The sequence below is a fragment of the Fulvia fulva genome, chromosome 1, assembly GCF_020509005.1.
Source record: "Fulvia fulva chromosome 1, complete sequence".
Taxonomy (NCBI): Eukaryota; Fungi; Ascomycota; class Dothideomycetes; order Mycosphaerellales; family Mycosphaerellaceae; genus Fulvia; species Fulvia fulva.
In genome coordinates this window covers 598,200-622,117 of record NC_063012.1, presented here as the reverse complement: position 1 = coordinate 622,117, position 23,918 = coordinate 598,200, and the positions used below count along the sequence as shown (strand labels likewise).

Sequence of the window (23,918 nt, the reverse complement as noted above, 5' to 3'; positions counted from 1 at the left end):
CTCGGATATTAGAGCCTTCGGGCTACGGTACGTAAAGCTTCTTACGGAAGTAGACGACACCTTCCTAGAGCTCGTACTCGGATAGCGAGAAGCCCGGGAATGTCCTCGCGCTAGATTTAAGGGCCTAAACTAACTCTTAGGCGTCTATATCGGTATCGTACGCTATTCGTACTCGTACTATAATGCCTTCGGGCTACTCCTTATTATTAAACCCCTTAAAGTCTAATTCGGATAAGCCGTCGGTTATTACTAAGCCCTCTTTATCGTCGTTCAAGTCCTTAGCGTCCGAGGCGTTCTCTTTAGGCTCGGATTTATCGTTACTCTCGTTAAGGTAGGTAGGAGCGAGCACGAGAGTAGTAAAGGAAGCGGCGAGCGTAGGCTAGCCGTTCGATAGGTACTCTCGAAGCTCGGAAGAGAGGTTATACTCTTTAATAACTTATTGCTCTACAATTTGCCGGCCCCCTCTTCGATTAACTAGAGAGTTACTAGGGCGGCGGGTAAGGGCGTCGGCTATCGAGTTAGCCTTACCGGGCGTATACGAGATTATAAAGTTGAACCGGGAGAGGAACTTACTCTAGCGGGCCTAGCGACGATTAAGTAGCTTGCTCTTTATAAAGTAGACGAGGTTCTTATAGTCGGAGCTTACTTAGACGGGCATAGTAGAGCCTTCGAGCTCGGGGCGCTACTCTTCGAAAGCTTTAACGATAGCGAGAAGCTCCTTATCGTAGATCTCGTAGTTATACTCCGTAGCGGTCATCTTCTTAGAGAGGAAGGCGATAGGTAACTAGGGGGATTTAGGCGAGCGGCGTTATAGTAGGACACCGCCTACTACGCCGTCGGAAACGTCGGTCTCTATACGGGTCGCTAGTTCGAAATCGAAGTACTATAGAAGCGGGTTCTTAATAAACTTCGCTTTAAGTAAGTCAAAAGCCTCCTAGCATTCGTCGGTCTAGGCGAACTTCTTACCCTTACGCGTAAGCTTTGTTAAAGGGCGTACTACGCCCGAAAATACGTAGATAAAGCGGCGGTAGAAGTTAGTAAAGCCTAGGAAACCCTAGACCTCTTTAACGTTCGTAGGAGCATCCTATTTAACGATAGCGTCGATCTTCTCTTAGTCTATCTTAATGCCGTCTACGGTAATAATTAAACTAAGGAACTTGACTTCGGTCTTCTTAAACTCGTACTTATTAATATCGAGCTATAAGCCGGCGTCTACGAGCTTCTAAAGGACCTTATAGACGTACTCGCGGTGCTCCTCCTTAGTCTCGCTATAGACTAGGATGTCGTCGATATAGGCAGTATAGAACTAATCGAGGAACTCCTAAAGGATGTCGTTAATAAAGTTCTAGAAGGTACTAGGCCCGTTCTAAACGCCGAAGGGCATAACGAGCGACTCGAATAGCCCGTAGCGAGTACGGAAGGCTATAAGATACTCGTGTCCTTCTACTATTCGTAACTTATTAAACGTAGCGATAACATCGAGCTTAGTAAAGTACTTGGCCTTAGAGAGGCGCTCGAGCGTCTCCTAAATCAACGGTATTAGGTAGCGGTTCTTCTTTATAATAGCGTTTAAGCCTCGGTAGTCTACGTAGAAGCGTAGACTACCGCCGGGCTTCTTAACGAATATAACGGGACTACTAGCGCTAGAACGGCTCGCTCGAATAAACCCCTTCTTTAGGTTCTCTTCGAGGTATCTCTTAAGGACGATAAGCTCTTCTCGGGATATAGAATATAGCGGTCCGAACGGTATCTCTATACCTTCTTCTAGCTTAATCTTATAGTCGTAAGGGCGATAAGGAGGCAGCTCGTCTACGGCTTTAGTATCGAATACGTAGAGGATGTAGTATACCTAAGGAGGGACCTTCGTAGTAGGGTCGGTAGGTATACGCTTCTTATCGAGCTTCTCGAGGGCGATGTCGATATCGCGGAGAGAGGCGGCGAAGACTTAAGCTTTAGGCTACTTAGTAGTAGTAGTAAAGGTAGCGGCGTTTACCTAGAAGATCTTAGTATACTTAGGACCGCGCTAAGGCGGCGGAGAAGGCGGAGGTACCGGAGGAACTTCTAGAGGGAAGCTAATAGTTAGGGAAGTCTAGTCGATAATAGGTCGGTATAGTCTAAACTAGGGGAGGCCGAGGATAAACTTCTAATACGGTAGGGACGTAAGGAAGCTAGTAATCGACATACGCTTGCCTCCGAGGGTGATTAACGTGTATATAACATAAGTAATCTTACTAGTAGTAGTCTCCGTGCCGTTAAAGAGTTTAAGGGTACGAGGGTACTTTAGTTCCTAGGGTTCGAGGTTAAGAGAGGTCGCGAGTTTATAGTCTATAAAAGACTCGTCTAGTACGCTAGTGTCTATAAGAGTAAGATTAGAAGAAGAGAGTTTCTTTACGCCGATATTTATATTCGTAACGAACGGTTTATAAGCGTAGTCCTTACCCGTCTCGTCGTATAGGTCTAGCTATACTATATTGATCCTTAACTTCTTTCCTCTCTTTACTTTCGGTAAACGTTATTCTTAGTCTTTATCGCGTCGATAAGGAAGACCTAGGCTTTTTCCTACTTAGCGGGAGTAGTAGAAGTAGGCTCGATAGCGCCGATAGCGCTACGAACCGGGTTACGGGCGTTACGGGTAGCGAGCTACGGATAGTTAGCTACGATATAGCCTAGACCGCCGTAGTAGGTATAGAGCCCGGCCTAGCGACGGCGAAGCTTCTCTTCGGGAGTAAGCTTACCGTTAACGAGGCCCTAGACTCTAGGGACGGCGGTACTAGCGCTAAGATCTATAGCGTTACCTATAGAGACGGGAGGGAGAGCCGTAGGAGCGGCGGCGCCTAGTAGAGTAGCGAAGTAGCTTCCGGGACTACGAGGCTAACGACCTTAAGAACGGGAAGCGAGGAGAGAGGCGGTGTGTTTTATATTAGAGTCGAGGCGCTAGTAGGTCTCGACGAGCTTACGGAAGCTTATAGTACCGACGTCCTTGTCCTCGAGGGCTCGAAGAAGCTCTACTAATAAACTACGGCGGAGAGTGCTCTTCTTAGTCTCTTCGTTATAGCCGGTGAACCCGATGTCGCGGTTAAAGGCCGCGAGGTACTCGGCGAAGCTCTTATTCTTCTAGAGGAGATTATAGATAGCGTTCTAGGCGGTAGCTCTACGGTCTAGATCACTAAAGGCAGCACGGAGGTCCTATATTAAGGTAAGGACGTCCGGGTAGCCGATAGTCTACGTAGCGTTATCGATATAGTATTATACCTAAGCCGCGGCGTCTCCCCGAAGGAGGGAGAAGACGTACGTAACTTTGTCCTTCTCTTACGGAAAGTGGTCGGTATTAGCTAATAGCTTAATAGTGAGCTATGTCTTAAATGCCTTAAACTTGCTCTTATTACCGTCGAACTCGTCTAGGTCGTTAACCTTCTTAGAGAAGTACTAGCGGCGGTTATCGTCGGCGTACGGGGCGAGGTTCTAGAAGGTGTTTATAATACCTTAAAGGTATATTGCTTAGTTGTTTACTTACTCGACCTACTAGGCGGTCTTGCGGAAAGAGGAGACGGTACGGTTAATAAGAGCGTAGGCGGTGTCGGAGTTAGCGTTTACCTAGGTACCGAAGGTAGCGGCGTTCGAGAAGGGGATATTAGTCTACTTACTAAAGTGGAATAGAGTGTCTTAGTTGTCGAGGTTAACACCTCTATCGGTAGCGTGGTTACCTATAAGGATAACTCGAGTAGTTAACGGTTTGTTAGTCTTTTATAATATTAGGGCGAGAGCCTAGCCTATAAGATATAAGGGTAAAAGCGAGAATATAGGTACGAAGTGTAGATATAAAAGGGTATAGTATAATTACTATACAAAACGAAAGACGATGAAAGTAAGAGAGGCCTAGGGAAGGCTAGATATTTATACGCGACCCTCGCGAGTACGTGTCCCCGTATTAATAGGGCTAACCCGTATAAAGCCGCGCTTAGTAGCTTTACTCAAAACCTTATTCTAACCTGCCCTACGTTCCGAGTCTTCTACGTACTTCTTCTAGGGTCTAGCGTAGTCGGGGGTGCTCGCGGGAGTGCCGTAAGTTATATAGTTACGAGCCGAAGTGAATCTATTAAGGTTTAGTAGAGGGGTAGATTTAGAGGGCTAGGTCCCGTAGTAAATGTTACGGGGCATATAATTCTTAGCGCTTATATACTAAGCTAGACTGTTACTTCTTAACAACTTCTAAGTACTCTAAGGCTCTTCTGTCCCTACCTTCTATATACTCTATAGGGACACTATAATAATAAGCTTAGATTACGACGTAAACTCCTTTAAATTACTCGGAGTTTAAGACTACTATAATGTCGTCTAAGGCGGGGGTAGCCCTAGCGGGGTTCGTAGGCGTATATTAAGGCGATTAAGTACTACTTACGCGTTAATAGGAACTAAACCTATAGCCTCAAAGGCCTTCTTATAGTTTAACGCGGTAAATACGTCTAAAAACGCGTCTTTAAACGCCGGAAAGAAGGTTTCTTTATTAATATAGGATACGCGCTAACGCGCTAAGTCCCGTACGCGTTATAAGTACTTTAGCTTTAACGGCGCAAAACAAACTATATTAAGAGGCTATAGGATATATAACGAATATGCCGGTATATAGAGCGTAAGGATATTATAGTCTAGATAGTAGTCCTTAAAACCCTAGTTTAAATAGCTCTTATAGCCGTCTAAAATAAGTAACCTATAGCTACCTATAGAACGCGCCTCTATATACGCGTTAAAGTGCTTTAACTACTCGAGACTAAGCACGTTATTTATCTATCTATTCTCGGAGACTATAAGCTTCTAATTCCGCGGTATATCTACCTCTTCGTACTATACTAAAATGTAGACGCGCCCTTTATAGATAATAAAGAGCGGGGTCGAGTAGCTAGCGGTATAGAAACTCTAAATAACTATAACTTACTCTCTATTACTAGGCTAAGTAGCCGTAGGGCGAGAGCGTCGTTCTAAGCTAGTAACGACTTTTATAGAGCTAATTACGTCTATTTAAAAGCCCGTCTTATCGAGATTATAGATATCCTCGTTATATACGCTATACTTAGTAATCGTCTCTTATATAAGCTTAAACTAGGCGCTTATAACTTCTAGATCTTCCTAGAGTATTCTCTAACGGTCCTTTACTTAGTTAAAGGCCGTTTTAAGCTCGGTAGAGCGCGAAACGAATCTCTCTGCCTAGTTCTTACCTACCGGATCCGCGTCGCGTTTACTAAGTAGCTTGTCCGCTATATCTACTACCTCGCTACGGATAGGCGTAAATCCTTACGAATCGAGGTCGAGGATATATAAGATAATCGTCTGTTCTTTAGTTAACGTAAGTTTGTACTAGATAGGGCGAGTATCGACGCGAGGAGTGATTCCGTAGTACCGGCTAGTTAGCGTTAAATAAGGTACGTAATATACTATAGCTACGCGTAGGAGACTTAGAAATTAGCCTTAACGATAGGTAGAGAGGGTAAGAGCAATTCTACCTTCTTTATTAGACGATTGTATATTGTGTTGTTAAGACATAGTACGATAATCAAGAAGTTAGTCGTACTAAGACAAAATTCCTAGCTTACTAGTATTCCTAGCTTACTAGTACTTTACGTTAAAATATAATAACTATACTTTATTAGGGATGTATTATTACGTAACTTAAGGTATCGTAGAGCCTCGCGCATCATAGATAAGGCAAAGTGCCGGAGTAGATCCGGCGCCGCTGTTTCTATTTCGAGTTGTTATATAGAAATCTCTAACGGTCGTCCGTAGGCAACCGGAGTTCGGGCCGTCGGCGATCTGAACCAGGGTCCTGCGCGCGAAAAAGTTCAAGACTTCAAGTCGAGGAAAGAGCGTTCAACATTCCCTTTACTCGACTTGAAGTCTTGAACTGCATCGCATTGTACCATAATCCTGCCCAACAACCATGTCGAAAGCCAACGGACTCAAGCGCAAGGAAGCGCCGTCGGACGCACGCAAAAGCGACAAGAAGCAGAAGACGTACGACCCCAAGCTCGCCAGAGCAGAGAAAAAGCGATCCCACCTCGAACAAGCTGCAATGGACAACGATGAGGATTTCGAGGGTCTGTCAGACAACGACGGCGGTGTAACGCTACCTTCAAACGGCGTCCAGTCAGAAGAGCCCAAGAAGTTCAAGCTAGAAGGAGGGAAGACATCAGCAGAGGCGCACGCAGAGCAACGACGAGTCGCAAAGGAACGAAAGGCAGCGAAGCCACACGCCGACATCATTCAACGAGCGAAACAACTATGGGAGAGACTGCGCCGAAAGTCACATGTGCCCAAGGACGAGAGGAAAGAGCTGGTCGCAGAACTGTTCAGCATCGTTGAGGGCAGAGTGCGGGACTTCGTCTTCAAGCACGACAGTGTTCGTGTGATTCAGTGCGCCATCAAATATGCCCGTCCAGAACAGCTGAAGACGATTGTCAGAGAGCTACAAAATGACGTGCGCGAGTTGGCCGCCAGCAAGTATGGCAAGCACTTGGTCGGCAAGATGGTCGTCGAAGGAGATCGCGAGGACAAGGACTTGATCATCCCACAGTTCTACGGACACGTCAAGAGGTTCATAAACCATCCCGAAGCCAGCTGGATCATGGACGACATCTACCGCCAAGTGGCTACACCAAAGCAGAAGGACATGCTGTTGAGAGAGTGGTACGGCACAGAGTTCGCACTTTTCGGGCAGTCGAGACCCAACGCCTCAGACGAGCAGACGACTTCAGACTTGCGCATGATCCTAGAAGAGACCCCCGAAAAGCGCAAACCCATCCTGGGATACCTGAAGCAGATGATCGACAACCTCATCCAAAAGCAGAAGACGGGCTTCACCATGCTGCACGACGCCATGCTGCAGTACTTCCTCGCACTCGAACCTGGCACTGAAGACCACTCTGACTTCCTCGAGATGCTCAAGGGCGACATCGACGCCGAGTCAGAAGGTGGAGGCGGCGATCTGTACCGCAACTTGTCCTTCACCAAGAACGGCTGCAAGCTCGTCTGCTACGCTCTCGCATACGGTTCAGCCAAAGACCGCAAAGTCATCCTTAAATGCTTCAAAGACCACGTCGAGACCATGGCCTACGACCAATACGCCAAAATGGTCCTCGTCGCCGGTCTCGACCTGCCCGACGACACAAAGATGACCTCCACTTCCATCCTGCAAGACCTCCTCGGCCTGAAAATGGAAGACACCACCCAACGTTTCGACCGCCTCTCCGACATGATGACGAACCTCAACTCCCGCCTCCCCATCCTCTACCCACTAGCCGGACCCGCGAAATGGCTCGTCAACGATGCTGAGAAAGAGTTCACCGGTGAGATTCACAAGATTCGGGAGACAACGTCAAAGAAAGCGCCAGAGGTCAGGAGACAAGAGTTGATCGCCCATATCTCCGCGCCACTGCTTGAATTCATCGCCGAGCGGGCACAGAGTTTGGTGACTTCGTCATTTGCGAGCCAGGCTGTGACGGAGATTCTGCTGGAATGTCATGATAAGGATAACACGCAACGAGATGCGGCGAAGAAGGCGGTTGCTGCGTTAGCGGCGGGTGATCCTAACGAGGAAGGGCATGTTGCGAAAGATCCTGCTACAGGAAGGATGTTGAGGACGCTGGTTTCTGGAGGGTCTTTCGATCCGAAGACGAAGAAGGTGGTGCTGGTGGAGCCGCGACTTGGGTTCGGAGAGGTGCTGTACCCAGTCATCAAGGACAAATTAGTGGAGTGGGCGTGCTGTGATTCGAGCTTCGTGGTGGTGTCATTGTTGGAGAGTGAGGATGTGCCGGACAAGGTCAAGAATGAGGTTAAGGCGACGTTGGAGGATGCGAAGAAGCAGTTGAAGAAGGCGGCGGAGGGTGAGAAGAGTGCAAAGGCGGAAGGTGGGAAGAAGGACAAGAAACCCAAGGGAAATGCTGGAGCGCGCATTTTGCTGGAGAAGATCTAATGTACACAAAGACTTTTCCTTGGTGCTGATACCCAAGCGCAGCGTATCAGAGCGCTTCCACTTTTCGCAAGTCAAGAACCCCCCTTAGTCTGTGTGCCAGTCAGCCCATGCATTGCCACCGCCTGCCTCTGCGGCAGTACTATGCATCTGACCTTGGCCATGTCTCACTCTACCATCCAGGATAAAACCACTGGCAGTCCCCGGAGTAATGACCGCCGAAGCCACAGACACCGCACACCTTCACCTTGCCATCCTGTTGCTTAATCCAGCCACGAGGACGACCACGACTACGTCCTCCCTCTTGGGGTTTTGGCTTCGCCGCTGAGCTGGCTTCCCGACCATCAAATTCGTCGTCCTCCTCGCGGGAGTCCTTGAAGTTGAAGCGGCTCTCAGGAGGCTCGGGCATTGAGGGAGCTTCCGCGGAAGCGTTCTTGTGACTCTCCTCCTTGAAGTCGAAGAAGTCGAAGTAGTGGATGGCGCTTGGGTTTGCGGCGGCTGCCTTGCCGGACTGAGGCGTAATGGTTGGAAGGGCCGCTGGTCGAGCGATTCCTCCGCTTCCCACACAAAGGTCGGTGATGTCGAGGTAGTTCTGGGCACCTGCTCTGCCAGTGGCTCCTGCGCCTGAATGAGGCTTTTTGCTTGGATCTGCTGCACGAAGACAGACCTCGTCATCCTCTTCGCGAAAGTCGTTGAAGTTGAATCTGAATCTGTCCTGATGAGCGGTTCGGACACTGGCGCCACCAGATGATGACTTGGAAGCTTGCTTGGCTCCCGTGGAGATCACCTCGTCGTTCTCCTCGCGGAAGTCATGGAAGTCATAGTGCGGAACTTTCATCTTCGCAATGATATCGAGGAGGGCGGGACTCAATGCGATGGTGCCGGAACTCTGAAGGGTATCGGTCGTGGCGAGGAAAGCGGTCGTCAAGTTCGTGTAGCTTGGGTGAAGAGGACGAAGCTCGAGGATTGTAGTACCGAGTCTCTCGAGATGAGGGATAGTCTTGTCGGCGGTGGTTTCAGCGGGCTTTGTGTTGAGCTCGAGGGCGGCGACACGGGCTTCGAGGGAGGAGAATCGTGCTTCGTCTTTGATGGTCATGCTGCTGTCTCGATTGCTCTCGTCTTCAGCATTGGTGTCGACATCGCTCTTGCCACCCCAGCCAGCATCAGACTTGCCAGCCTTCTTAGTCGCGCCCCAATTGCTGTCAGACTTATCAGTGTCAATGATGCTGACCTCGCTACCAGCACCAAAGCCGTCACCTTCAGTCTCGGCTTCATGCTCGCAGCTGCAGTGCTCCTGGCATTGATCGCAGTCCTCGCATGCCTTGCCCCAGGGATCAGAGCACTCGCACGGATGAGATGCTACTGCAGACGGTGCTCGTGAGCCACGGCCGGTATTGGTCTTCTTGAACTCGCGGGTAGCGCCCCATCCATCGCTGCGGCCCGCCGTGCTGCTCTCGTCCTCGACTTGGCTCTTGAAACCCTCGTCGATGAAGCCAAAGCGGCCTGGAGTGCGTGGCTGGAACGGTGAGAAGGTGAATCCCCAGTTTGGATCATAACTTGGTTTCTGGCCGGGAGCAGCGGCTTTTGGGATGATGTTCCAGTCGGCGGGTCCGAACGGAAGAATACTTGGCACACCACTTGTATCGCGGTCGGACTCACGGCTCTGCTTAGAACCTATCAAGTATGCATCAATTCCCCAGCAGACATCGGAGTGGACGCTATTCCAGCCTGGTGGGGAAATTACCGCGGGCTGCTCTGTCGGACCGTCGATGGGAATGCCTGTGAGATATTCCTTCCGAGCCTGGGTACCAAACGGGCGACTCTGGTATGCGCCGGCGGGAAAAGACGCCTTACTCGGTCCTGGAGACTTGGTGTCGTTGCCCTCCTTTCCAGCCCAGTGACTTTGAGGTGGTGCGTTCCACTTCAACGAGCTCAACGTATATGCCTCCGCAGACTGCATTGTCGGACTGGCTTTGCACAGGCTTGCAAGCTGTGCATCCAAAGCCTTCTTGCGAAGCTCATGGAACTCGAATGCCGACAGGGGAAGCGGTACCTCGCTCGCCAGCGGGCTCCTCGAGTCATCGCTCTCCTTCACATCTCGACGATCCAGAGATGGTGCAATCCACTTCTTCGACGAACGTGAAGCGTTGGCTGACACAGCCTCTTCTCTGAAGCCGCCTCCGAAGGCCGTGAACATGTCTCCGCAGGAGCTACTCTGCTTGTTCTCACCATCCCAAGTCTGAGTCGACGGAGTGGGGCCCAGGTTGCGGAACGAGTCAACGCTTGGCGGAAAGCCGAAGCCGGCGTATGACTGTGGCTTGTGGCGTGGAACGTTGGAGTCGAGTGGGTGTTGTGGTGGTAAGGGGGCTCCGTATGTTGCTGGCGGAAACGGTGTAGCCGATACTGGTGGTAGTGGACGGTCGTAGGTGTAGTGGTCGCGATAGATGTCTCCTGGCATCTTCACCCGTGGCGATAGGATTGGCACTCGAAGTGGCGGCTTGGTGTTCGAGTTCGCGGAGTGAGGATATGTCGGTGGAAACATGTCGTCTGGCCACGTCTGCGAGGTTGGTCAGTATGCGCACTCGGAACTCGAGGCGGATGGATCATACCACGTTATGCGATGCTGTATTTGTTGTGGTGTTGTGTGGTGGTTGGAAAAAGACTGTGCGAACACAAGAGATCGGTGCGAGGTCGACTTGCAGAGAGAAGAGAGTGAGTTGTGAGAAGAATTGCTTTCAAGTAGTGGGCTGGCTTTAGATCACATGCAAATCGGCAAGGATGACGTACCTCCTCGCGAGAGTATCAGAAGTGGCATGTGTATAGCTCATTGCGATTGAGACGAGAAGTGAATGGTCTAAAAGTTGCACGTGGCTACATGCCACTACATGTGTCTCTGCCGCGGCTCTAATCTATGGCTGGCACGTGCGAGCCTCCATTTTGGCTACGACTTATGATCTTATCCTCTCGATCATGAGCTGCCTATGCATTGTACTCCATCCACTTCCGCGCCTCCTCCAGCGCCTTCTCACGAGCATCGAACGTGGCGAGATTCATGACCACACGCTCGCGCAGAGCCCAGAGCTCATCTTCGGTGCCTCTGAAGTTGCCATCGTCATGGTAGTGAGTGATGAGTTGGCAAAGCTCCACATAGTGCTGAAGAAGCTCCTCACGGGTGTACGCGTTGTCGATGCGGCCTTCCTGCTCGAGTCTGCGTTCACTTCTGGCCTGGAAGTCCTGGAACATGTCAGCCATACGGTCGGTCTTGACTTGCAGACATGCGACTTACTGCATCATACTGCAGTGCTGGGGCGTCTGTAGACTTATCTGAAGCCTTGAATTCTTGGTTCTCGATCTGGTTGCGCCAATCTTGAAGATCTTGAAGTGCGAGATGGTGCACGTTGACCTGGTGTTGACCCGACTCAACAGTCTGCTCCAAGTCGCTCACATTCTTTGCCAATGAGCCATCGCCACCCGGCAGGAGACCTGGGAAAGTGCCGTTCGCCATCGGGATCTTGGTATCGTCGACAGTACCTTGAGTGGGGGCCATCTTCTCGATGAACCGAGCCTCCAGACTGGCGAGTCTATCCTCGTGTCTGTTGAGAATGACCGCAATTTGGTTGCCGATCTCCTCGGAGAGATTGCCTTTGGTCTCGGCCTCTTGAGGATTGCCATCATCGGATGACTCATACCCAACGAGATTCCGTGGCTGGTGGTCTCCCATCGGTTCGCCGTTCGCGTGAAGCTCCAGCTCCTCCACCGCCTGCTTCAGTTGCGCGTTCTCCTCTTTTAGAGCATCACACTTGACGGAGAGGTGCTCAACTTGGAGGCGTAGTCTGTTGATCAGATCGTGCTGGATCATTTCCGTAGGCGTGAAGTTGTTCTGTGACATAATGTGAGCATGGTCTGCGCCGGTGGAATAATAATGCTTACCTGAAGGCCGGCGGAAACCGACGAGACGGTGGTGATGGGTGTCGGTGACCTCTCCTCAATGTTAGCGATGCTTAACACAAGTGCGTGCTCGTCGTTAGCGGACGCCGGTGATGCTGGTGGCGCTGATGATGTGGCGGACGCGGCAGAGCCATTGAGCTTGCGTTGGAGGTGAGGCGGTATGGCTTTGCGTTCTGGCATGGTGGCGACCGACGCGAGTGAGTAATGTGTTGTTGGAGCCGTGCGTCGCTCCTGCTGTTGGAGAAAAGAGAAGACCTCGACGAAGTGGCGGGGCTAGCCGTTGCTGCGTTCAAGCATCGCTTGGGGGTGCCACAAGCGAACAAACGCTCTGCCAAGCAGTGAGAAGAAATTTTCAGAGTGATGCCTCTAGCTCACAGAACATGGCACGAGCTGACTACAGCATTGTGTGACCTTCATGTGCGACAAGTACTTGATGCTTCAGTTGCATCAGCTCGTTCCATGCTGACAGAGTCGATACTACCGTATCACCACAGTGCTGGACTATCAGTCTTGTAAGGTGCCGTACTACACTATGATCCCGCTGCAGCTCCCGCAAAATCATGTGATGTTCAGCAGTCGCTGTGCCTGAATATTGCTCTTGTCATCGTTGTTCCATCCCTAGGGCTGGAAGCCAACATATAGCCCATACTCACTTCCCATGTCCGACCTCGCCATCCGCACTGCGCGTCGAGTGATATGGTGATGGGTGGGTGCGTGAGGATACTCAAGAAGTGAAAGTAGACATGAAGTTCAAACGCGACCGGAGCTCGGCTGCCACGTGAGTGCGCGCCGATCGGCAACGGCGCACCTGCATCTGGAACGCTACCCCTGACTGGGGCAAGCCTGGCGACTCGACTGCGGGAAGGAAACAACATCACCACACACAATCTGTACCACCACGACCCTACTCGCAGGGAAACCACGATCCTTACTCGCACAAACAGTGCAGACACTCCTTCTAAACATTTACTACCATCACACGACAGCTCCAGCATTGCATTACTACCCATAATACCGAACATTCCTCACGAGGCATATCCATAATGCGCACGACATACGCTCTCGCGGCTGCCCTGGTGGCAGTGCCGGCGGTTTTTGCTGCTGAGAAGGGCATAATGGGATTCTCCCTTGGCACGAAGAAGACCGATGGTACCTGCAAATTCCAGCAGGACTACGAGGACGATTTCAAGGCGATGAAGAGCCACTCCGGCGCTACTGTTGTTCGAGGATACGCTGCCTCCGACTGCAACTTCGCCCAACACATTCTCCCAGCAGCCAAGGCCCAAGGCGTTAAGGTCATTCTTGGTGTGTGGCCAGATACCGATGAGAGCTTCAAGGCGGACAAGGACGCGCTGGTCAAGTACGTGCCACAATACAAGGACCAGGTCTATGCTGTAACAGTTGGCTCGGAGGCTCTGTACCGTGGCAACTTCACTGGCGAGCAGCTGCTCGACAAGATCAACGACGTCAAAGAGGCGCTTGGTGGAGATGTGAAGTGCGGTACAGCAGACTCATGGAACAGGTGGAAGGATGGCACTGGTGACGCTATCATCAAGGGTGGTGTCGACATCATCCTGTCCAACGGCTTCTCCTACTGGCAAGGTGCTGCTGCGGGTCGCGATGCCATCGACGTGTACTTTGACGACATGCAGCAAGCTCTTGGCCACATCCAGGAAGTCTCCGGCAGCCTGGACAAGATCGAGTTCTGGAACGGCGAGACTGGCTGGCCTTCAGATGGTGGCTCTGACTACGAGGCCGCGCAGGCTGGTACTGAGAATGCCAAGAAGTTCTACCAGGAGGCATTCTGCGGTCTGCTTGACTGGGGTGTCAATGCTTTCTACTTTGAGCTCCTTGATGAGCCCTGGAAGCCAAAGTCCATCGGTGACAACGGTGTCGCTCAGGTTGAGGTAAGTCCACATGTACTTCGCACTGTGTCCGTCCCGCACTAACCAATCGCAGACTCACTGGGGTGCCATGACTGCTGCACGCGAGCCCAAGTTCAACCTCAAGTGCTAGAAGCACCGAGCGTTGAGGTTAGGCCGACAGATTGACTCGTAACGAGTCATCTCATCATCTACAGCATTGAGAACAGGTTGACTTCGGAGGGCATGGCGGGTGTTTATGGGCTTTTCTTCTTAACCAAAACGGATCCGACACAGGAGAAAGTAATGCCATGATTCGAGCTGTACATTTCGACTAACATGGTCGAGGGTACCGTTTCGTACAATTCTCTTCTGAAACTCCACAACGCCATCGCTTGGAAATGATGTGCTAACCTGTGATCAATCGTCGAAGCCGCCGAACTCGCCATTGTCTTCGGCTTCCTCTTCATGTTCCTCGTCCTCTTCTATCGGCTCTGCCCATGCTTGCCCGTCCACCAACCCCTCATCCTCAATCTGCTCTCTCGCGCGCACTCTCACGCTCTTGACCAAACTGTCCTTGCTCAACTTCCTCACCGGCTCCATAACCTTCCCAAGCGGCGCCGCTCTTTCCACGTCCACCTTCCCCAACTCGTCTACCCACACATCCAGCACATGCAACCTCAATCCCACCGGCACTTTCGCATCTCTCGCACTCAGCGGCCCACCATCAGCGCTCATCATCTCTCCATACTCCTCCACCACTTCCACTTCCCACTTCCCTTTCTTACACACCTCAAACCCCCTGTTGACATAACAACGTATCAGGTACAGATACTTGTCCATTCGCAACGAATCAATCCCCTTCCACTCCCTTGACATTGTCGTCCAGAACGCTCCCATCCATGAGATTTTCGCGGAAAAGGTGGTGAAGCAATCTGTCAGATCTGCCAGGTCCCGCGCGAGCCGTTGTTGGTTCCGTGGCTTGTCGGACATGAACATGCTGTAGTAGAGCCCTTTCCATAGTTTCAGCAGGTCGAGAGGCGTGAATGTCTGAGGGCGCGTTAGGTAGGTGCGCAGGGATTCGAGCGCTTGGTCGCGGGTTGTGCGGTTGGAGGAGGCGAGGTTCTTGATGAAGGGGTTGTTGGAGGTGGAGGCCTGCGCCGCGGTGCGATTTGTGACGGCCATAGCGGGTGTGGTGGGTGAAAATTGTTGTGGAGGCAGGGTTGGATGTCTCCGCGAAGAAATTCTTGAGGTGCAAGTCGTAGGGCGGCGATAGAGTTTGGTCGCTTATCTGATTCCCGCCGCGGGATGTGCACGGCTCGCGATACAGTACGGGCGCGCTGTTTGAGCGTCGTCTGCCTAAGACTTGGTAATTTGATCTTAGACAGCGAAAAGAAACTTCGAGTAGAGGCGTTTAAAGTAGAGATTAGTATACTATACTATATATACCCTGGTATAGTCTACTATTAACTTGTGGATCTAAAGCTATAAGACGTAAAAGATAGATCTCTAGGGTATCAGGTTGCTTAGGTAAGCTAGACCGCGAAAGACGCGCTACTTATGTTAACTTTAGAGTTTACTTCCTTCTCTAAAGCTCTTAAACACGACCTTAACTAATAGCGACTACGAGACTAACAAAATACGCCGGACACAAGCAAGAATTACTTATAAAGTCCTCTAGCGGGCTTATAAGTCTAATGTCTTCTTTAAATTTGACTTTCTCGACTTCTCTACCAGCTTCCTATACGATTAGAGCAGAGGACATTGTCGAAGTCCTCTGCCATCGCAAAGTCACAGAAGTGAGCTTGAAATCACTGCCGTTCGCTCGCACACGCACACGCTGACATGTGTTTTAGACCGAAGAGTATCTCGTGCGATGGAAGACCAAGCCCCCTACCCCTACGCCACCTTACGCGCCTGCATCCTGGCACGCGCTCTCCGACCTGTACCGATGTCTGCGTCACGTGCAAGCATACATTGAGAATGCGCAGAGCAAGTATGACCTGACTGCTCTCAACACTTCACTTACTTCGACATCTAGCAGAAAAAGGAAGTCACCCGACGCGGATCCGGTACCGACACGTGACCTCGCGACAAATGGTCTCCTCACCCCATGGACTGAAAGATCACTCTCACCAGCTAACGTCAGTGATATCAAGACTGAGGCCATCAATGCGGCAGATCTTGGACCACGTGTGTACAATGCCATTTTACAACGCAAAGAAGGTTACCTCTTCGCCAAGAAGCCAGCCGACTGGAAGGAGAGAGATGATATCGCCAAGGTCAATTGCCGCACATTACCTACGGAGGCTATGATCGAAGTTGCCAAGAAGACTCCAGTGTCACAAGCGGAGTCGGCAATACGACACAAGTTCTTGCACCTCCTCAGGCCAGTGAAGGGTGTTCAGCTCAGGAATGATGTGGACTCCGCTACTCCATCACTCAACTTTACCTTCATTGACAAGTATGTGCTACGCAATGGCATATATGAGCACCCTCCAGAATCGTATGAGGGCTGTGTCACGAGATGCAAGCCTGACATGGGTCAAGGCGTTGGCTGCGAATACACCGCGTGGTGCGAGTGCTTAGAGTACGCTGCCGTTGACGAGGAGCGGTTGTCGAGGAAGGATCCCGAACTCTACGAGAAGTACCAACTCGACAAGCTCCAGGACACATCTGGTCTGCCCAAGCGGTTTCCCTACAGGAAATCCAATCGAAACGACACGAAACGTCCGCAGACGCTGCAGCCATTTTACTTGAAGTCACGGAACGCCATCTACGAGTGCAACGACAACTGCAGGTGTGGCCCTGTCTGCAAGAGTCGCGTCGTGCAGAAAGGCCGTAGGGTTCCACTCACCATCTTCAAGACTCGCAACCGCGGCTGGGGAGTTTGCTGTAACGAAGACTTGGTAGAGGGCGAATTCATTGATACTTACCTCGGAGAAGTCATCACAGACGAAGAAGCGAACAAGAGGGAAGGTACATTCGGCAAGGAAAAGAACTCATACTTCTACCAGCTCGACAAGTTCGTTGGCGACCCTTTACCTGGGGTCGGCGAACTCACGTCTGAGATGTGCTACATCGTGGACGGCCAGTACATGGGGAATGCTACACGGTTCATCAACCACAGCTGTGAGCCTAATTGCCATCAATACACTGTGTCGTACAACAAACACGACATCCGGCTCTACAACCTGGCTTTCTTTGCCAGCGAGGACATCACAGCAGGAACGGAGCTGACTTTCGACTATCAAGACGAAGACGAAGTGGAGGACGAAGTGGCCATTCAACGCCGGGAGGCGGCCGAACAGAACCCGGCGAACCAGGGCAGGATTAGGTGCAACTGTGGTGCACCAAAGTGTCGGGGTTTCCTTTGGTGATGGACCAGATCTCAGCGTTAGGGGTTAGTAAGACGACAGCATTGAGGCTGCGAAGCTCGGTAAAGTGACTTACCAGAGCGGCGCAGCACGGGATATCACAGCATTTTGTCACGTCTGGCTTGATATTGACACACTGGCGAGAGCCAGCAGCACGTCCATCTTTGGACTTTTTTGCATACTGAAATGCAATAATGTTCAATCCAGACAGAGAAGAAAGCGTTGAAGAGAAGTTCAACGATGCCGTAAGCTTGAATTGAAGCTCTACTGACTATACCCATTCAAGTTCCACCACTCACTTTGCATTCGTCGGTCACTCTCAATTTCACACGATCCTACTCGGCGGAGTCGCTGTTTATGGAGGACGAAAACACTGTTATCGCACATCTTGGACCAATCGCCGCCGAGAAATCCGAACGTCATGGCCAAGGACAACCGCGTGGCATGTCGTGCGTCAAGACCGCGGAGCATGCAAGTCTCGTAGCTTCGGCCTATACACTGCTGGCATTTTTAGGACGGTCCCACAAACACTTTGTATACTTGCCATGCGCTTGATGCCCTGCATATATTGCTACTATCGCAATGCTTGGTGCTATTGCCACTCCACAGCACGACCACTTGGCATGTGGCCTTAGGACGCTAGTGCATACTGGTTCCTGCTGAACCATTGACAGATGCTCCTTTCTGTGCCACAAGATTGTGGTCCAAGACGTGCCGTACTGACATGCATAACGCCACAGGATCCCGCATTAGCATGACGTCGAAATGCAAAGGAGCGCTTCTCAATGTGTCTGCCACAAAAGAAATGTCAACCCAGCCACGCCAGCATATCAAGAAGTCCCTCCGGGGACGAATGCCCGCCAGATCCACCGCTCAAGTCACGGCCGAGTTTCTGGACTGCGAGACGTCATCTGACCATTAGGTCCGTCAGGTAACTAGAACGGAATTTATATCGACGACCATTATGAATCTTCTTCGTAAAGCTGGCAGCTTCTTCGCACCGGAAGCAAAGAAGTCAGAAGATAGTCGAGACCAATGGCCCTCCCGAGCCTCATTCGTGCTAGCATCGATGGGAGGCTGTGCAGGCATGGGCAACCTGCTCCGATATCCTTCCGTTGTCTTCAACAATTATGGACTCCAACGGTTTATACCCTACCTGATGGCTATCCTCATCATCGCCATACCAGTCTTGATCCTAGAAATAGCCATCGGAGTAGCATATCGAGGCGGTAGTGTCGTTGCATACAACGCCATGTATTATCGCTTCAAAGGCACTGGACTGGGCTTACTCTTCATCGGCTTCTTCATTGGACATTACTTCGTGATCATTCTGGCATGGATTATGACATACTTTCGATACTCCTTCCGGAGTCCTCTGCCGTGGGAAGGGAATGGGCAGGCCTTCTATATGGACACTGTTGTCGCCAATCCCCAGCCGATTGTTGGCTCTCTCAGTCCTGATGGCAGCACAGTACTCGGCTACACTGAATACCCAGCAGTCGGCCTTGTCGGCGAGACTGTAGGCTGGGTTGCCTTCACTTGGTTCCTGGTCTGGCTCTGCATCTTCCGTGGCGTGGGCCTCACCAGCAGAGTGGTCTACTTCACTATGGGCATACCAATCTTCATCACGATAGTCCTCATCGGTCGCGGAGTGTCGCTACCCAGCGCCGTCGATGGCATTCGCTTATATTTCGCAAGGTGGCGCGGCGAGACATTGGCTAGTGGTCAGATCTGGCAAGCTGCATGCGGGCAGGTCTTCTTCTCGACTGATGTGGGCTTCGGATACTTTACGTCGTACGCCTCATACAACACGAATGACTCCAACGCCGTCATGGACTCGATCATTATCTGTTGCAGCAACGCTCTCTTCGATACCTTGGCCGCGTTCGCAGTCTTCGGGGCGATCGGGTTCGTAGGCTTGATGCCAGAGTCCGGTGTGCGGCTGGGTACATTCACAGTCGGCTTCCTGACACTTCCGGAAGCAGTCACTGAGATGCCTGGTGCTCAATTCTGGGCAGCTATTCTGTTCCTGTGCTTGATGGTTCTGGGCTTCAGCTCATCATTTGCTATGCTGGATGCGGTAGTGACCATGATCATGGACGCTCAGGGTGCTGTTGCGAGTCTCAAGCGACCAGCTGTGGTCACTATACTGGTCGTGGTGTCCTTCTTGCTCGGCCTGCCTTATAGCACTCAATTCGGATACTATCTGCTGGAAGGCATCGATCGCTGGATCAATGATGTCGCGCTGATCTTTGTCGTTTGGGCCGAGATTGTTAGCGCGACCACGATCTATCGCTGGAAAGACGTTACTGATCAGGTTGGGATGTCAGCCTTTGTATCATATAATGCGGCATACTTCGGAGGCATCATCTTGGGACCTGCCATCGGCCACGCTGTCAGTCCGCCTGCCGGCGCTGGTGTAGGATTTGGTATCTTCATCATTGGCACCGCCATCGCCATCTTGATCGCAAAGACACCAGATGCGAAAGCTGCTCGATTCTGGGGCAACAATGCGCATACCAGCCGTGCCTGGTACCTTGCATTCAACTCGGTGAGTAACTCTGTACACATGTTTACCCATTGTTACTAATCGTGTCCTAGGGCAACCAACTTCCCCGCGACCTCAACGTGGTCGTCGGCACGGGCAAGAACTGGACCATCCTATGGTTCTGGACGCTCCTCATGAGATATATATCTGCACCCATCCTCGCCATCGTCTACAGCTTCGCATATCCCTCTTTCTACCAGCTTCGGTACGATCCACTGCACATCGCCGGCTTCACCCTGGCACATTTCGTGCTCGTCATCATCGTTCTGGGGTTCATCGTGCCCAGGTGGTATGCAGTGTTTGTGCCGCCGAGTCGGAGAGATGAAGGCAAGGAGAGGACAACCGCGAATGTTAGCTCTTTCCTGCTTGATTCTGCGGAGGTCCAGAGCCAGGAAGAGGGAAGGGTGTCGTCCGAGGAGGAGAGCGAATCTGAGGAGAAGAAAGCTGATGGTGTAGGCCATGATGAACAAGTTGTGCGTTGATCAAGAGTTTTTGTTGTACATAACGAGTTGGAAACCACGTGCCTCCGTCGACTTGATCTTCCACATGCGAGACGGAAACTCGCAAGACTCTCAACTCTTCAATGCAAATTCTGGCACGCTATCTGGTCCCATATCTTGATCTGCGCGACAAAACCGCCAAGCCCCTCGCAACAGCTACGAAGGGAGTGGAATCGTCGCGATGTGTCGTGCGATTGTCGAACGAGTGTTAGCATTGTTGTGCAATGCCCAACTCGAGAGATGGTGCTTTGCACTATGTATCCTGTTGCTAGCGGGCCGCGGTGGGATCGTTTCGGAGGTAGCAGGCTCAGGCTGGGCCAGAGTATCTGGACCTATGCAGAGATGACCTTCGGCCTTTGTCGGGCCACAGTTTGTGGTGTTACATGGAGTCAGGGCGGTACATATCAACCTCCCTCAGCAGTGTTGTAAAGTAGACACAGAGAGTCTCAACTTCGCCACATCTTTCTTCCCCTTCAGCAATGCGCCTCCACTCCACCCTCCTACCAATGCTAGCCTTCCTCGCCGCTTCCACTTCCGCATGTGCATCCTACGTCAACTGCAAATGCCACGATGCTACCACCAAGCTCCAGAGCGACGATGTCGGCGCGAAGGCTTGCTACAAGTACAAAGTCAGCAAACATGCAGAGTTGATGTACTCTGATACTCCGCATCATCAGGTGTGTTCCCCAGTCTCAGGGCGCGATCTCGATACTGACCGTGCCTAATCGCAGTGTGCTGGGACAATGGACGACTGTGTTTGGGATAATATGTGCCAGGCTTTCGGGAACTATTATCAAGTCTGCTGGGGGAAGATCCGGGAGTTCCAATCGGACAGGATTCTCGATTTATCAATCAACCAGAGTCGACTGCACGCCAGCAATGTGTTTAATCTTCGCCACATGCAGCTTCGCGGTCCCTCTCCTGCTGAGCATCCCACTCCAGCTCCCGCTTCTCACGCTCCTCCTTCTCACGCTCCTCCTTCTCACGTACTGCTTCCATAACCGGCGGCAGTGCAGGTCCGAAGAAAGGCTTCGTCATGAACGACTGAGCTCCCCAGACGAGGAATCTGGGTGCGTGAGTGATCATCGCCGCTACAAGATCACCACCATGCGTGCCGTGGTAGTACTGGTCCAGCTCGTCCATAGCATCTCGGATCTTGAGCACTGACGCCTGTCGTACGTCGAAGTCAAGCTCGTGATTGTCCAGAATCCACCTCGCCTCCAGCGGTCGTGCCTCGCGGCCTTCCAGTGCCAGAGACTCTGGGCTGACGGGGAGATGAACGGCGACTGACAGCTCGATGACAGCATCAGGATGGAAGACGTCCTTGATCGATCGCGAAGCCTTGAAATCACGTTCCAGGCGGGATTCCGGACCGAGGTAGTGGTATTGTAGATGAATGCGGACATGTCGGATCTCGCGAAGTCGTCGGCCACTCACTTGGTGAGGTTCAGCGTGATGCCCTGAGGCTCATGATGGAATGCGTACTCGTAGATCTGATGAGCGTCAGTGTGCACTGCATGTGACCGAATGCCTTGCCTACCTTGGTCCGTATCTCGCCAGAAAGCCGGCCGAAGGTGAGTGGTCCATGATGCACTGCTGTATGGATGTTGTTATTGCGGCTGGCGTGAGGGCTGCTCAAATGTTCGCCGTCTAGTCAAGCAGGATCACGAGACCAAAGAGCCGATCATCAAAAGTACATGCGAGGACATTCCGAGCTCAAGTGACTGAACTCAGAGGAGGCAACAAACGCTGCCCGTAGCAGCGTTCTCGTCACATGCGGCAACCTGCATTCAGTGCTGGCTCTTGCAGACAACGTGGGTACTCATCCCTGCACTCCTCTGCTTGCGGCCAGCCAACAGCGGCCAGTCACATCTCACCAATCTCATTCACAGTGTATTGTATGCCGACCAGGCCCATGGCAGGGCATATCGCTGATGGCCCAGAAAGATTGACGATGGAATTGACGATGGAAGTAAGAAGCGACCTGGAGCGATGGAAGGCATCGTCTGGGCACGTCTGGCTTCACACGTCTCGACTTCTGCATCGGGCACTTTTGAGGACAATGTCGGTTGTTCAGCTAGCGCCCGACTCTCAGCTGCCAATGACCGCGCTTGCAACATGCAAGCACCCAGCCCACCCTTTGAACTTTTGTCACAGACTTGCCGTCGCCTTGAACGCTACCAATCTGTCTGGCAGTCAGTATGACAGCAATGCCACCGATAGAAGACTGTTCGCTTTCGATAGACCCATTATTGGGCAGTGTCCCATCTCTTGCGATATGAATCTAGGGGTGCACAGCAGAGAGCTGTTGGGACAGGAACAAGGCATAGCTTCTCAACCGGGAAGGTGTAGGTCCAGGATATGGGCAAGAACTTGACCATACGGTCCAAGCCTTCCAGGAACATTGCAGGACAACATCGACATGGGGAAACCTTGAGCTCACCCGATGAACGCCGAACATCCGGACGTCAGTTCATGGTTGGCAAAACAGGTTCCGGGGCGACCACGTTTCTGGCACGTTCCTTTGCTATATGGTGATCTGCATTGACTGGTATCTAATAGGCATGGTCTACATGATATCTCTGCTGTCTTCGGAAATTGCTGCTGTTCTGTCTGATAGTAGAGCGCTTAGGATGCTACTCTACTTGTCAGACTGTTGCTCCATCCAGTGCCGCGAAGCTCAACACTTGACAGCAACGCCGTCCGAGTTCTTGCAATCGCCGCAGAAGATGCTCGCCTCGAAGTAATCTCCACTCTCGTCCTGACCCTTCGCGTTGAAGGTATAGACCAAGTCTCTCGATGGGTCGCCACTGCTGAGCGCTGCGGCGCGTGGGTTGTTGAATTTGTAGACACTGATAAGGACGCCTCCCTCTGTGATGTCCGGGTTCCAGGTGATGTCGAGCTCGACCTCCTTCGACTTAGGGTCGCATAGCACAGTCCAGGTGTTGTCGGCGTATGGCTTGAGGTCTTCGCCGTGGCAGAAGTTGTCCTTCAAGGCGTCCACGACTTCGTCGTTGTTGGTGTCGTCCCAGAGGTTGACAGTCAAACGGGTGTCGCCAATGTTCTGGCCGCTCTCTTGCTTGTGCTTGACGTCGATTGCATCCTGAGCAGAGCTGGCTTTCTGGGGGCCTTGGGTGAGGGTGGCGTTGAACTAGATGCAGCCGAGGGCGGAAGGGACCCAAGTTGCTGCCAACAAGGCGATGGCGGTCTTGGTGGAGTATTGCATGGCGACTTGAGCGAGTGGGTGTGCTGGAGCTGTCGGTTGTTGTGATTGCCTGTCGTGATTTGCGTGCAGGACGAAGAGTGAGCCGACAGGCGCACGTCGCTGACCTTATATGTCTACAATGATGGAACAGTCATGGATTTCCCGGAAGTCTCTACGATGCAACATTACATGTAAGCCCAGCACGTTGACGACGTCAGACCCAGCACGAGCCAGTCATAACACCACTCGTGTCGATGCTTCAATACAGAGTTCGGCAGGGCTGGCCTGTCGATGGCCGGAAGAAGCAGTCGCGTCGTGGATACCTCACGATTCGACCAGGAGGCCGCCTTGAATCGCAGTGTCTGGCAACAGGCACCAAGGCCTTGACCACTTCTCAGCTGACTGTCGGCGGCGACCGAGCGATGTTCCGGGCGTTATGTTGTGGTGTTGTCTGTCGACTCCGCGGCTACGCAAAGCAATGGCACCTTTCCACGCGAGAACGGACTCCTGCAGCGAAA

The 23,918-nt window shown here is 51.8% G+C and overlaps 9 protein-coding genes across 9 annotated transcripts; 4 read left to right on the top strand and 5 right to left on the bottom strand.

Annotated features, from left to right (window-relative positions):
- Positions 1-5,932: 5,932 nt before the first annotated feature.
- Positions 5,933-7,963, top strand: CLAFUR5_00195 (Pumilio y domain family member 6; the record flags this gene model as incomplete). Its single annotated transcript, XM_047899343.1, has 1 exon — positions 5,933-7,963. The coding sequence occupies one exon, from the start codon at positions 5,933-5,935 to the stop codon at positions 7,961-7,963; it is 2,031 nt and encodes a 676-aa protein (XP_047755618.1).
- Positions 7,964-8,132: 169 nt separating this feature from the next.
- CLAFUR5_00194 (uncharacterized protein) lies at positions 8,133-10,502 on the bottom strand (the record flags this gene model as incomplete). The annotated part of the gene is made up of 1 exon (XM_047899342.1): positions 8,133-10,502. The coding sequence occupies one exon, from the start codon at positions 10,500-10,502 to the stop codon at positions 8,133-8,135; it is 2,370 nt and encodes a 789-aa protein (XP_047755617.1).
- A 437-nt stretch (positions 10,503-10,939) lies between these two features.
- CLAFUR5_00193 (uncharacterized protein) lies at positions 10,940-12,088 on the bottom strand (the record flags this gene model as incomplete). Its single annotated transcript, XM_047899341.1, has 3 exons — positions 10,940-11,194; positions 11,247-11,840; positions 11,891-12,088. The coding sequence occupies 3 exons, from the start codon at positions 12,086-12,088 to the stop codon at positions 10,940-10,942; spliced, it is 1,047 nt and encodes a 348-aa protein (XP_047755624.1).
- An 863-nt stretch (positions 12,089-12,951) lies between these two features.
- Positions 12,952-13,924, top strand: CLAFUR5_00192 (Glucan 1,3-beta-glucosidase; the record flags this gene model as incomplete). Its single annotated transcript, XM_047899340.1, has 2 exons — positions 12,952-13,815; positions 13,868-13,924. 2 exons carry the CDS (start codon positions 12,952-12,954, stop codon positions 13,922-13,924), a joined length of 921 nt encoding a protein of 306 aa, XP_047755623.1.
- A 266-nt stretch (positions 13,925-14,190) lies between these two features.
- Positions 14,191-14,955, bottom strand: CLAFUR5_00191 (Ribosomal RNA-processing protein 1; the record flags this gene model as incomplete). The annotated part of the gene is made up of 1 exon (XM_047899339.1): positions 14,191-14,955. One exon carries the CDS (start codon positions 14,953-14,955, stop codon positions 14,191-14,193), a length of 765 nt encoding a protein of 254 aa, XP_047755622.1.
- Positions 14,956-15,467: 512 nt separating this feature from the next.
- Positions 15,468-17,150, top strand: CLAFUR5_00190 (Histone-lysine N-methyltransferase, H3 lysine-9 specific dim-5; the record flags this gene model as incomplete). Its single annotated transcript, XM_047899338.1, has 2 exons — positions 15,468-15,569; positions 15,627-17,150. The coding sequence occupies 2 exons, from the start codon at positions 15,468-15,470 to the stop codon at positions 17,148-17,150; spliced, it is 1,626 nt and encodes a 541-aa protein (XP_047755621.1).
- Positions 17,151-18,111: 961 nt separating this feature from the next.
- CLAFUR5_00189 (Sodium- and chloride-dependent GABA transporter 1) lies at positions 18,112-20,177 on the top strand (the record flags this gene model as incomplete). Its single annotated transcript, XM_047899337.1, has 2 exons — positions 18,112-19,698; positions 19,749-20,177. The coding sequence occupies 2 exons, from the start codon at positions 18,112-18,114 to the stop codon at positions 20,175-20,177; spliced, it is 2,016 nt and encodes a 671-aa protein (XP_047755142.1).
- Positions 20,178-21,080: 903 nt separating this feature from the next.
- CLAFUR5_00188 (uncharacterized protein) lies at positions 21,081-21,782 on the bottom strand (the record flags this gene model as incomplete). The annotated part of the gene is made up of 3 exons (XM_047899336.1): positions 21,081-21,631; positions 21,681-21,688; positions 21,736-21,782. The coding sequence occupies 3 exons, from the start codon at positions 21,780-21,782 to the stop codon at positions 21,081-21,083; spliced, it is 606 nt and encodes a 201-aa protein (XP_047755349.1).
- Positions 21,783-22,875: 1,093 nt separating this feature from the next.
- CLAFUR5_00187 (uncharacterized protein) lies at positions 22,876-23,421 on the bottom strand (the record flags this gene model as incomplete). The annotated part of the gene is made up of 2 exons (XM_047899335.1): positions 22,876-23,346; positions 23,374-23,421. 2 exons carry the CDS (start codon positions 23,419-23,421, stop codon positions 22,876-22,878), a joined length of 519 nt encoding a protein of 172 aa, XP_047755152.1.
- Positions 23,422-23,918: the final 497 nt, after the last annotated feature.